General features: G+C 33.7%; 2 protein-coding genes across 2 annotated transcripts in view; one reads left to right on the top strand and one right to left on the bottom strand.

Moving 5' to 3' along the window:
* LOC123668408 (dynein axonemal heavy chain 5) overlaps positions 1–5,960 on the top strand; it is a 40,412-nt gene extending 34,452 nt beyond the window's left edge. The window contains exons 24-31 of the mRNA XM_045602142.1: positions 68–1,636; positions 1,720–1,888; positions 2,015–2,167; positions 2,255–3,230; positions 3,310–3,466; positions 3,720–3,872; positions 4,083–4,215; positions 5,690–5,960. Of these exons, the coding sequence (XP_045458098.1) occupies positions 68–1,636; positions 1,720–1,888; positions 2,015–2,167; positions 2,255–3,230; positions 3,310–3,466; positions 3,720–3,872; positions 4,083–4,215; positions 5,690–5,943 (3,564 nt within the window). The 3' untranslated portion in view covers positions 5,944–5,960. The remainder of the gene's footprint in view (positions 1–67; positions 1,637–1,719; positions 1,889–2,014; positions 2,168–2,254; positions 3,231–3,309; positions 3,467–3,719; positions 3,873–4,082; positions 4,216–5,689) is intronic.
* A 186-nt stretch (positions 5,961–6,146) lies between these two features.
* Positions 6,147–8,066, bottom strand: LOC123668411 (ADP,ATP carrier protein-like). Its single transcript, XM_045602145.1, has 4 exons — positions 7,880–8,066; positions 7,544–7,805; positions 7,238–7,469; positions 6,147–6,626 (listed from the first exon to the last, which is right to left on the bottom strand). Exons 1-4 carry the CDS (start codon positions 8,064–8,066, stop codon positions 6,384–6,386), a joined length of 924 nt encoding a protein of 307 aa, XP_045458101.1. The 3' UTR covers positions 6,147–6,383.
* Between the last annotated feature and the right edge of the window lie 5,908 nt (positions 8,067–13,974).

Here is a 13,974-nt window from a genome sequence, read left to right as displayed (position 1 = left end):
AATAAACAAATATGTGCTTACTTTTACTTAATATACATTTTTTATTATATTTAAACAATATTATTAGGTTGCAATGGAGGACTTAGCTTCTGCAGAAAGGCAATTAGAAGAACGTGAAATGTCCTTACGAAAAGTGAAGGAACAATACGAAGCTGCTGTCTCAGAGAAGCAACAATTGACCGATGCCGCGAATATTTGCTTGAGGAAAATGACAGCCGCAACACAACTAATAAATGGATTAGGAGGCGAGAAACTTAGGTGGACTCAACAAAGTAAAGATTTCAAAAAACAACTTGGTAGACTAGTTGGCGATGTAGTACTAGCTACAGGTTTCCTATCTTATTGTGGTCCGTACAATCAAGAGTTTCGAAATAGTCTGTTTAATACATGGATGGAAATTCTCAAAAGCAAAGAAATACCAGTGACGAATAACCTAAACATTACAAATATGTTAGTCGAAAGTGCTACAATCTCTGAATGGACACTTCAAGGCCTTCCGAATGATGAGTTATCTGTACAAAATGCCCTGATTGTAACAAAATCGAGTTCATATCCTCTTTTAGTAGATCCTCAAAGTCAAGGAAAAAACTGGATTAAGAATAAAGAATCTTCAAATGAATTACAAATTACATCATTAAATCACAAATATTTTCGAACTCATTTAGAAGATAGCTTATCTTTGGGTAGGCCACTATTAATAGAAGATGTGGGAGTAGAATTAGATCCTGTTATAGACAACGTACTAGAAAAGAACTTTATAAAATCTGGATCAATTGAAAAAGTTATCGTTGGTGATAAGGAGTGCGACGTTATGCCTGGATTTATGCTTTATATAACTACTAAATTACCAAACCCAGCCTATTCACCTGAAATAAGTGCAAAAACTTCTATTATTGACTTTACTGTTACGATGCAAGGTCTGGAAGATCAGTTACTAGGACGAGTTATTCTAATGGAAAAGTCAGATTTAGAAGAAGAGAGAGTAGCTTTGTTTGAATCTGTCATGAAGAATCAGAGGAGTATGAAAGAACTAGAAAGTAATTTACTTTGTCGCTTAACTTCTTCAGAAGGTTCTTTGGTTGATGATGAAGCTTTAATTCAAGTATTACAAATAACCAAATCAACAGCTGAAGAAGTAAATGAAAAATTAAAAGTAGCTGAAGTCACAGAAAAAAAGATTATTAAAGCAAGAGAAGAGTTTAGGGCTGTAGCCGCTAGAGGTTCTATTTTATATTTTTTAATAGTTGAGATGAGTAATGTTAATATAATGTATCAAAATTCTTTAAAACAATTTCTTACCATATTCGACAACTCGATAACAAAATCTGCTAAAAGTAACATTACGGAAGAGCGTATAAATATAATTCTTAAGTACTTAACTCATGAGGTGTGGGCATTTACATTACGTAGTTTATATGAAAGGCATAAGGCACTGTTTACTTTGATGTTAGCTATGAAAATAGACTGCCAGAGAGGACTGATTTCTCATGATGAATTCATGGCATTTGTTAAAGGAGGTGCATCGCTAGATTTAAATGCAGTAACTCCTAAGCCTTTTCGATGGATCCTTGATATAACTTGGCTAAATTTAGTTGAAATAAGCAAAATTAAAGCTTTTTCTGAAGTTTTAAGTAAGGTGAGTAGTTAAATTATATGATTTTTTAATATAAAACTTTTTATATTAATTAAATACTATATAACTTACCTTTTTATTTTTAGATATCAAGCAATGAAAAAGAGTGGAGAGTTTGGTATGAGAAAGCTAAGCCAGAAGAAGAAGTAATACCGAGTGGTTTTCAAGAAAGCCTCGATGTATTTCGTAAGCTACTTTTAATCAGGTCGTGGAGCCCTGATCGAACGCTTTCACAGGCAAGAAAATACATAGTTGGTAAGTGTGTGTGTGTATATATATATATATATATATATATATATATATAAACATGTAATGTAACTTTAGCTGAAGTAAAATTTTATCAAACTGCTAACAAAAATTTAAATCATTCTATTTTTGTAGATTCTCTAGGTGCTGAATATGGCGAAGGACAAATTCTTAATTTAGAAACCACATGGGAAGAGTCAGAACCACGGACTCCACTAATTTGTATTCTTTCAATAGGGTCAGATCCATCCGCACAGATCGCATCATTAGCAAAAGCAAAAGAAATAGGTAAGATCATGAGATGATATTATACATTAGCACTTTTTGCATATTTCTAGAGTTATTCCATCTAAGCATTTTTTGTATTTTATTTAGTGCTAAAAGCAGTTTCTATGGGACAAGGACAAGAAATTGTTGCTCGTAAAATGATATCTGATTCAATGAATGAAGGAGGTTGGGTTTTGTTACAAAATATTCACCTATCACTACCGTTTTGCGTAGAGGCTATGGATGCTCTAATAGAAACTGAACACATACAGGAATCATTTCGTTTATGGTTAACAACTGAAGTCCATAGTGATTTTCCCATAGGACTATTACAAATGGCTATTAAATTTACGAATGAACCTCCTCAGGGTATACGAGCTAGTATGAAAAGGACATACCAAAACATTACACAGGATACACTCGATTATTCTTCATTATCTCAGTGGCCACCGCTATTGTATGCCGTCGCATTTTTACATACTATTGTTCAAGAAAGAAGGAAATTCGGTCCTTTAGGATGGAATATACCTTATGAATTTAATCAAGCAGATTATGCAGCCAGTGTGCAATTTATTCAAAACCATCTTGATGAGATAGATCCTAAAAAGGGTATATCATGGCCAACAATATGTTATATGCTAGGAGAGGTTCAATACGGTGGTAGAGTAACAGACGACTTTGATAAGCGCTTATTAACTACATTTACTAACGTGTGGTTTTGTGACGTTTTATTAAGACCAGGTTTTGAATTTTATAAAGGTTATAAGGTTCCACAAACAAGAAATTTACAAGGATACGTTGACTATATAAATCAATTGCCACTCACCGATACACCGGAAGTGTTCGGTTTGCATGGTAACGCTGATATTACTTATCAGATTAACAGTGCAAAAGATATTTTAGACACTATATTAAGTGTCCAGCCTAAAGAAGGTGGTAGTCAAGGCGGAGAAACTAGAGAAAGCATAGTGTATCGCTTGGCTGAGGATATGTTAGAAAAATTACCAAAACAATATGTTAGTTTTGAAGTTAGGGATGCGCTTCATAAGATGGGCGCTTTTCTACCAATGAATATCTTCTTGAGGTATAACTTTAAAATAAAGTATCTTCAATTCTTTTAATACTATTATTTCTTATACACTGATATTAATTAAATATTTCAGACAAGAAATTGATCGTATTCAACGAGTGATTAAAACTGTACACACTACACTGTGCGATCTTAAATTAGCAATCGATGGCACAATAATAATGAGTCAAGGTTTACGCGAATCGCTGGATGCTATGTACGATGCTCGTATTCCTCAACAATGGCTTAAGGTGATTATAAATGTTTCAAAACACTGAACTCATTGTTAAATACAAGTCACAGACAAGTGAAACAATATTTTACAACGTCCTGTTTTATTGTGAATATTTAACAACATTCAAACCGGTGACGCGGCTACGCACATGTACCACGTACATTACTTCATGTATTTTATTTAGGAAACAAACAGTACAATAATACAACAAATAAAAAAGCTAATACGCAAAGTCTGTGTTGTTGTTAGTTCTAAGTATATTGCCGCAGGTGTCATGGGAATCAGCAACCTTAGGTTTTTGGTACACGGAGCTTCTAGAACGCGAGCAACAGTACCGCATATGGTTGCGAAACGGACGACCTCACGCGTTTTGGATGACTGGCTTCTTTAATCCACAGGGATTTCTCACTGCTATGAGACAGGTTATTTTATTTAAGAAAATATTATTCTTGTAACCTCTTACTCTAGGACACGCTTCTAAATAGTCAAATGTTGCATTTTTTATTTGTATAAAATTTTCTGTTAACTGTCGTACTATGGACTCACGTCTCTAATTATTGCGTGATTTGCGTACTTATACAAAATTTACACATTAAATTACTTATTTTACTCTCTTTGTACTTTGTGTTTAGGAGGTTACTCGTAGTCATAAGGGTTGGGCGCTAGATTCTGTCGTCCTCCAGAACCATATAACGAAATTTAATCGTGAAGACGTTCATGAAGGACCTACAGAAGGAGTATACGTGTATGGCTTGTTTCTTGAAGGTATGTAAAATTATTGAACTTGTTTACTAGTTATTTACCAGAACCGTTTCAACTAATAATATACATTAGTACGAAATCATTTAACACTTTTCAAAAACTCGCTTCAACAAATTAACTTGACCTATGCTCTAATGCTGAGACAAATATTTGACCGTAAATACAACAGATAAAATATAACTGTGTTTGCAGGCAAACTAAAAGAACCGACTTCAGTTATATCGACAAGTAATACAACGTAGGTAGACGAAAAAAATATTCAAGTAAATACGCATTATCAAAGATTACTCCAAAAGTTGTAATCAGATCTCGATAAAATATACATGTGACCACATGATAAACATCGGCTTTCGATTAAATAAAAATCATTAAAATGGGTAAAAAGTTATGCAGACTTTCGAGAGTTTCTCTCGATTTCTCTGGGATCCCTTCATCAGATCCTGGTTTTTAAATAGAGTGATTCCAGAGGAAGGTTTGAAGGAAGATGTATAATACCTTCATCATAGTAGAGCAACGTGATAGTTTTAGAGGTTTCTAATGTGATGACACATTTTTTGCGCTTACATTGCAAATATTTATTTCATATTTTATATTTAGTATCAGCATTGCACCCGTGCGAATCCAGGGCGAGTCGCTAGTAATTAATAAAAAAAAATATTTAAAAAAAGTTTTGTAACCGATCTTTTGTCAATTATGTCAAATGTCATAAGGTTACATTAAAAACATAGAGAAAAATAATATAACTAAAAATTAAAAAGTTATATGATCCTAAGCTCTAAGCGATTATATTAGAAATAATTTTATATGGTGGTTAAGTATTTTCTAATTTTACTAGCAATTTCCTCAATTTTTTCTTTCATAAATACACTCTCCTGACAATAACAAATACAACAAAAAAAGAATTAGCGAAATCGGTCCAGCCGTTCACACGTGATGGCGTGATCAAGGGGATATATATATATATATATATATATATTACATTACATTACAAAATTTAGCAATGCTTAAACTAAGTAAGTCAGTCAGTCAGTCAGTCAGTAAGTAAGTAGTATTTCTTTATACCACTAAGTCGAGCTCTGATTACCTTACTCACCACAGGATCACCTTACTCACAACACAACACTAGGTACTTGAGAGCACTACTATTTAGCTGTGATATTCTATAAGTTGGAGGGACTTCCCCAGTCGAGCTGATCCAGATTTTGAACAGAATGTGCCCTACCTTAATGAAGTTCATGTCTAAATCTATATACAATATTGATTTTTTTTATATTTACGAATATGAATTCTGAATAAAAATGGCTTAACGACTTACATAAAATGACATGTCAAAACATGTTGTGCACTCGTATGTTTTTCCTTTATGAATAGTCTACCGTCTGGGTAACTTACTCGTAGTAGCTGCTTTTCGGGTACAATAAGGTATTCAAAATACTTAATAAATAAATTATATAATTAATGTACCTGATTGTTACAGGAGCATCACTCGATAGGAAATCAGGCAAATTAATTGAATCAAAGCCAAAAGTACTGTACGAACAGATGCCAGTTATTTACATTTTTGCTATTAACACTACCGCTGGGAAAGATCCCCGCCTGTACGAATGTCCTATTTACAGAAAACCTCAGAGAACAGACGCTAAATATGTCGGCTCCATTGATTTCGAAACCGACAGCAATCCAAGACATTGGACTTTAAGAGGCGTGGCGCTTTTATGCGATATAAAATAAAGTAGACATATACATTATTTGCGTTTAATTTATATGTAGATAACAAATATCATAGGTGAGATGATTGGTAAACCTCTACAGTCGACGGATTAGCTACCCTACAGCTTATAACAAGTACAGTAACTAATTTATCAATTTATCATACTTTTGCAAAGGGATAAATAAGTATTTCGATATCACGAAAATACATAATGAAAGTCGAGTTATTAAATTAAAAGTATTTAATTCATTATGAGATATAACTATAAAACTCTTCAAGTACACAGTTGACTAAAATACATACCAAATTTAAATAAATATTATTTTCTGCGAACTAACACTAACTCTACAAATCAGTCGAGTTTTGGTGCTATATGGCACAAGACACAGGGTTTTAATAAGCGAGCAACACATTACTTTAATAACGTTGATAAAAGTACTATATTACTTTGTTGCCTTTTTCAAAGTAACTTTTTGATTTCGTCATATAACACCAGGACAAAGGCTCCGCCAGCACCTCTCAGTACATTAGAGAAGGCTCCCTTGAAAAAGGCACCAGGCCCTTCAGTGCGAAGAATAGTTGTCCAGCAGTGCAACGTATTTTTATACTGCCGTTCGTGAACTGGACGGCCCGACTGCATCATCATCCGTCGCCTTACAGTGTCCAGAGGATAAGATGTTATTCCTGCTATGGTAGTGACTGTCTAAAATGAAGAAGAATTTAGTAGAGTTCGAAGTTAAATAGTTTATATTTATGCATAAAAATAAAAGGGGAACGTTGTTTATTATTGCCCTTGATATTACAAAATATCTATGTAATTACCAGTGGCGTAGCAAAAGGGGTTGTAAGAGCCCCGGGCGCTAGTCACAAAGCGGTGCCATTTGATCCGCAAAACAAAAAATTACTGCACATATTATATGGTTTTCGAAAGGGTGGGCGCTAAAAAGGTATTGTGCTCCGGGCGCGAGTTAAGCTCGCTACGTCACTAGTAATTACTATTTATCACGTTAATAAGTTATTGCTTAATTATTTCTCCAACAATAATTAAGAACAATAATATTATTGTTGTTTATATTAATGTTATTGTTCTATATATTAAATAACTACATTAGGAAATTGTGTCATTTATACACAATTTTTTGCTAGGCACTGTTCCCTGTGATTAAAGAAATAGGTAGGTACAAAAATAAATTCTTCAACCAATGATAACAATGTCTGTAAAAATTTATATTATCAACTTCCCTACCGTCTTTATCAGTTTACGTTTCGACATAGCTAAAAAACAGATATTATCGTACAAAACGGTAGATTTACCTGCGCTATTAGCCAAGTAAAAAACAGTGAAGTATGCTTTGGATCTGCTATCATCCCCCGTGCAGTGTCGAATAGTCCAAAATACGTCGCCCGGTATATTATTATGCCCTGCACGGAAACTATGAATCCTCTATACCAGCCCAGAGGACCGTCGGTTTTTAACGTTTTCATTAAGCAGTCGACTAGGCCGTTAAACTCTTTTGCTTTTCCTTTACCGACGTCTGCTGCTAACCTTAAAAAAATATTTTAATATTTTTTATGTTTTCTAACTTGAGTTCTAAACCACTCAAAAAAGTGTGTACACACCTAGTTCGAGCAAAATCTAGAGGATAAACGAAGCACAAAGAGGTCGCTCCAGCTGCTCCGCCGGATGCTAAATTACCGGCGAAGTATCTCCAGAATTGCGTGTTTTTGTCAACACCTTCGAGAAATATTTTCTTATAAACATCTTTAAATGCGAAATTTAACGCTTGTGTAGGAAAATATCGAATAACATTTGCTAAATTTCCACGCCAAAGTGACGCGAGGCCTTGCTCTCTCGGAATACGAATGAATGCGTCGACAATTCCTAGAAATTATTTATTATTATATTAAAAATATTCGTGTGATGATTGTTTTAAACTACATGTATGTACTTATCACCTTTGTATCTCTTATCCTCTGATATCTGTTTAGATACATGTTGCACTTGTAATATTAATTTGACACGCTCCATTGGAGCCATCGCTGTTTTAGAAACAGCGGCCGATACTCCACCTGCGATGAAATCTTTTAAAAATGCACTAGTATCCGCACTCTTACCCTCTTTTGCCCCTTTCTCTTTAGACATGTTGAGTTATTATTATATTTAAAACCTTGCAATTATCATCACAGCATCTAGTGTCAAAGCTATTTATCACAATTTTCTATAAAAATGACACGTTATTTTAATTTAGGACAAAAAATTGTAAGATTAATCAGATTGACACAAGTTACAATAGGCGGAAGAATTACTTTTTAATATTCGAAATTGGAATAAGAATGTAAAGAAGAATTATGGCTTGTTGTGACTAAAAATTATTTTATGTAATATTTTTACCTAACATATAAAAACGGCTTGAGTTTTTTTATAATCATCAAAATAATTTATTTGTATAAATATCTTTTTCACACGAAGTTTATATTTATTGCAACGTTCAGTTATACATTACTCAAAATCAAAATGACTAGCAAATGAAACATGCGTTGTAAATTCTTTCGATTTTTCAAATAAAAGTTAATCAGATAAAATATTTCCTCGGTTAGTTTCTTGAAGTAAAACTTTTTTACGCACGGTTGACTTGGGGAGTAAGCTGGTAAATGCGTAACGATAGCGTTACGGAAACTGTGATCAAGCGAGGCGAAGGGACGTTGAGAGATAGAAAGAGAATTAAGTTTCGTAAGTTTTGCTTAAGTCGTGTGGTCTTCTAAAGCACACTCGTTTTTTTTTAAGTTTTACAACTTCGATTATAAAAACAGATCAATATCTTCCTTTGTCTTTTATCTTGAAATCGGGAAAGATGATACGCATACGCTGATTGCAGCTAGATTACTAATATAATGATTCAATAACCTTGAGGCCTTTTAGAAAACGTTGGTAAGTATAGGTAACTATTTTTATTTTTTAATTTTTATTTTATCTGGGAAACAAACAATTAGCACAACACTCTTCAATAAAAACAATACAAGAATAACCCAAATCATCAAGTTTCCACAGAAAATTATAACAAACACTTGACAATACATGATAAAAACAAAAAAACTAAACATAAAGTAAACACAGTAATTAACAGTTAAAACAATTGTTCACAAAATAACAATTTATGTAAACTATTCTTATATTTACTAATTTTCATGTTGAATATATCTAAACTCTCACAATGCTTATTATAATTCTTACAGGCACGCAGCAAAAACCCATTTTTGGCATAATCATTTTTAACACGGGGCACGAAGAACAAACATTAGTTTCTCGAGCTAAGACGGGGACATTCAAATAAAATTTTACTAAAAAGACTTTTAGAATCAACAAGACTATGGACAATTTTGTAATGAAATATAGGTCCCTTAAGTTTTTGCGCACATTTAATGGAATGATACTCGCCAGGACTTTATTGTTCGAATGGTCGGAATTGGCAATTCTAAATCGCAAATGTTTTAAAAAAATTATTTGGATTTTTTCGATTGTATTTATATATTTTTTATAAGTATGGTTCCAAACTGTAGATCCATATTCCAAAAGGGACCTTACGTAAGCATTAAAAAGAAGGATAAGGGTAAAGCAATTATTAAACTCTTTAGTAGATTTTAAGATAAATCCAAGCATCTTATAAGCTTTGGATGTGATATAATCAATATGATAAGCATAACTTAACTTTTGATCTAAGAAGACACCCAAATCTCTTATCTCAGAAACTCTGGCTAAAACGGTATTCTGTAATTTGTAGTCAAACTATATAACCCTCATCTTCCTCGTAAACGTCAGGGCACTGCATCTTTTTATATTTAATTTTAAGAGGTTATAATTACAGTAACTCGCAAAGCTATCAAGATCATCCTGAAGTAAAACGCAGTCGTGAGGAGAGTCAATAATTTTGAACATCTTCTTATCATCTGCATAGAGCAATATACTGCAATTACTAATGTATTTAGTTACGTCATTGATAAAGATATTAAATAATAATGGTTCGAGATGAGAGCCCTGCGGTACTCCAGAGATAACGGGCACAAATGACGAACAAAAACCCTTTATAGCAACAGCCTGACTACGGTCGCGTAAATAAGATTCAAGCCAACGAAGCAAATCACCGTGTATACCTACTGCACTAAGTTTTTTGACTAACAGGTTATGAGAGATCTTATCAAAGGCTTTTGAAAAGTCCGTATAAACGACATCAACCTGACCACCCCTATACATTGTTGTTGTAAGTTGATGAGTCAACCCACAAAGGTTTGTTTCGGTCGATCTGCCAATGAAAAATCTTTCAATGATCAGAGTCCTTACTACGGGATACAATTGATCATAAATAATTTTTCAAATAATTTTGCAATAGTTTTTAGTTTGGATATAGGTCTATAATTCTGTATGTTGTGCCTATCTCCCGTCTTGTAAATTGGTACGAACGATTGTTTCCATATTTTAGGCACTCTTCCAGTACGAAGAGACAAGTTAAATAAAATAAATAGAGGGACATCCAAATTACTGTAGCAAGACTTAAGAAAAATGGGAGGAATACCAGGACCGCCCCCTTAGCATATATCCAAATCTTTCAAGTACTTTCTGACTATTTTAGTAGAAAGATCGACCGAACCTATAGAAGCAGCCTGAGAGTTACAACAGAGATCTGCCAGCAATGATTCATTTTCACTATGTGATTGTGAATTAGATTCAAACGCTGACTGAAAATAGGAATTAAAAAGCTGCAGATTTTGCAACCGTTAGAAGATTGAATTTCATTAAAAATCATTATATCTGGAATATCGGTAGAGGCTTTCTTGGATTTAATAAAAGACTAAAAGGATTTGCTATTAAGTTTGATATTACTTTCAGTACTCTCAATGAATTTTCGTAATATTCCGACTGAACACTCTTTTGGCGATTTGCGTAAAAGTTTAAACGTATTGTCGTCACTCTCTCTCTCTTATGTATCTTTCATCTTCTTAATATATATAAATCTCGTGTCACAATGTTTGTCCTCAATGGACTCCTAAACTACTTAACCGATTTTAGTCAAATTTGCACACCGTGTGCAGTTTGATCCAACTTAAAAGATAGGCTATATTTTATTTTGATATATTATGTTTTTATTATATTTCAGAAAAAATTAAGGTGATACGAAGTTCGCCAGGTCAGCTTGTCTATAATATAAAAATGAGTCGCTGAATGTGTTGCTAAGCGCAAAACTCGAGAACGGTTGGACCGATTTCGCTAATTCTTTTTTAAAATATTCCTTGAAGTACGAGGATGGTTCTTACGGAGAGAAAAAAATCTAAAAAAAAATTTAAATTTCTTGAAAAAGTCTAAAAACAACACTTTTCTATACTCCCATACAAAACATTTGTGATAATACTTAAAAGTCAATTTGAACTTTAATACCATACGATAAAGTTTGTGTTAGGCGATACGAAGTTCGCCGGGTCAGCTAGTTTTTTATGAAATTTCAGCTTCTCATTTATAATTTTAATGAGCGACTTCGTATACCACGGGGGATATCGTACACCTTTACATTTTTTGGTTGGAACGTACTTTTCAATAATTAAATTAATTACTTCATAAAAATTACAAAGTGCCGTATCTATATCATTCGTATTTATAACTTCAGCCCATTTAATTGAGGACAATTCTAAATTTATGGTATCGTAACCAGCAGCACGGAAGACAGACACACAACGAATTGGAGGGCGCAATGTAAGAGTACATAAAATAAGAGGCTGCACAAGTAAAGCTGGATGATGAGAGTCCTCAATTACCAGCGGCTCCCTACAATGGCGGGTATTACAGTTAACATCGCTCATCACCAAATCAAGAAATCTATCATTAATATTACGAACATTATTAAATTGACTAAAACCAGTGACTGGACTGAGGCATCGTTAGTATTTACATTAAAAATTTGATTACTAGACGAGTCAGAGTGACTCCATCTAGCAGGACTAATATTAAAATCACCTGATATTAAAAAGTGATCGCAGGATTTATTTAAATAAAAATTTGTAATCGATTCAAAAAAGTCGACCATAGCGTCAGACTGATATAGACAATGTGGAAAATAGCAAAAAAATAAATGCAACACAGCTGAATTTGGTCGCTCCTAAAGGAAGTATTAGTCTTAGTTTGAAGACCACGAACGTTTTGGTTATAAATAGAGAGATTAAGTGAACCCATTATTTAAGAAAATCAATATAACGTAAACGTTATTAACTTTAAAGCAAAAGTGACCATTCCGATAATTCTAACAATTTTTACTATATAAATGTAATAAATACAAGTATCTACCCCAGGCGTGCCAAAAATAAAAATTAAAAAAATAATGTACATAAACAAAAATTAACACAAAAAATAAATACACTGAAGATGCAAACAATACGAACTTTAATATTACAGCATGTGTTAAGCCAGATAACGATAACCACCAACGATACCATAGTCCTTACTTTGTTTTGTTTAAATCCGAAACGCTCGAAATATGTATGATAGGACTAGTATCTGTTCGACGCACCATATTAGCACAGTTCTTAACCCATGTATACAAGTACTTGTTTTCTTTAGCCCTTATATTACCTCGCCGTTAAAGAGACTTGTTAACACTCGTTAAATGATCGTTGAAAAATATTTTAGAGTTGTCATCCTTAAAGCCAAGATCGTTAGCGCTAAATTTAAACTTTCTCGCTAAACACAAGAAATCGTCCTTTTTATAGCGCGCCAAAAATCGCACTATTATAGGTTTGGTTCTTTTAGAGTCGTTGTTCTTGGGTGCCACACGAGTTACGAAGTCCAAATCGCGGCTGATATCAAAAGGGAAATCAATTCGCTTCGAAACACACTCCAAAATATGCATTAAATTTTAGCCTTTTCTTTCCGGTATACCGTAGATTTCGACATTGCATCGTCTAGCCCACTGCTTACGGTTGTTCACTTGAGACGCCAGCTCAATAATATTGCCCTTTGTCTCACCAACAGCCGTCTTGGTTGCCTGGAGTGTTTTGATTTCACTATCCATCATATCGATTTTTTTGCATAAACTCTCATACTGGCTGTTCATGAATAATATGCTTTGTTGAAAGGTAGCAATTTCTTCCCTAATTGGCGATAGTTCAGTTGAAATAATATCGGAAATAGTGGTCTTTACATTGGACCGCAGTTTTTCGATCTCTATGGAAACAATCTCACGAATCCGGTCACACGAAACAAGCTACTCCATCGAGTTCTCCGGATATTTTTAACCGACTTCCAAAAAAGGAGGAGGTTCTCAATTCGACTGTATTTTTTTTTTTTTTTTTTTATGTATGTTACATCAGAACTTTTGCCGGTGTGGACCGATTTCGACAAATTTTGTTTTAATCGAAAGGTGGTGTGTGCCAATTGGTCCCATTTAAATTTATTTGAGATCTAACAACTACTTTTCGAGTTATATCTAATAATGTGTTTTTACTTGACGCTTTTTTCGTCGACCTACGTTGTATTATACCGTATAACTTTCTACTGGATGTACCGATTTTGATAATTCTTTTTTTGTTGGAAAGGGGATATCCCTAGTTTGGTACCGTGATAAGGAAACTAGGATCTGATGATGGGATCCCAGAGGAATCGAGGGAAACTCTCGAAAATCCGTAATAACTTTTTACTGGGTATACCGATTTTGATAATTTTTAATTTAATCGAAAGCTGATGCTTATCATGTGGTCACATATAAATTTTATTGAGATCTGATAACTACTTTTTGAGTAATCTTTAATAACGCGTAGTTGCTTGACTATTATTTCGTCGATCTACGTTGTATTACTGGTCGATGTAATTGAAGTCGGTTTTTTTTTCGTTTGCGAGCAAACACAATTATTGAGACGCACCTCGCTTCGATGTTATGTATTCAGGCGATCCTATGTCGTTGCGTCTTAATGGAGTATTGTCATTGTTAATTTGTTTGGGAAGACATTGCAGACAAACCCACTTTTTATGATTCGGATAATGTGATTTTTTCTTGTCGTTCGGATACAGACAG

The sequence above is a fragment of the Melitaea cinxia genome, chromosome Z, assembly GCF_905220565.1.
Source record: "Melitaea cinxia chromosome Z, ilMelCinx1.1, whole genome shotgun sequence".
Taxonomy (NCBI): domain Eukaryota; kingdom Metazoa; phylum Arthropoda; class Insecta; order Lepidoptera; family Nymphalidae; genus Melitaea; species Melitaea cinxia.
The sequence above is the reverse complement of the archived record's forward strand: the minus strand, read 5'-3'. Positions and strand labels throughout refer to the sequence as shown.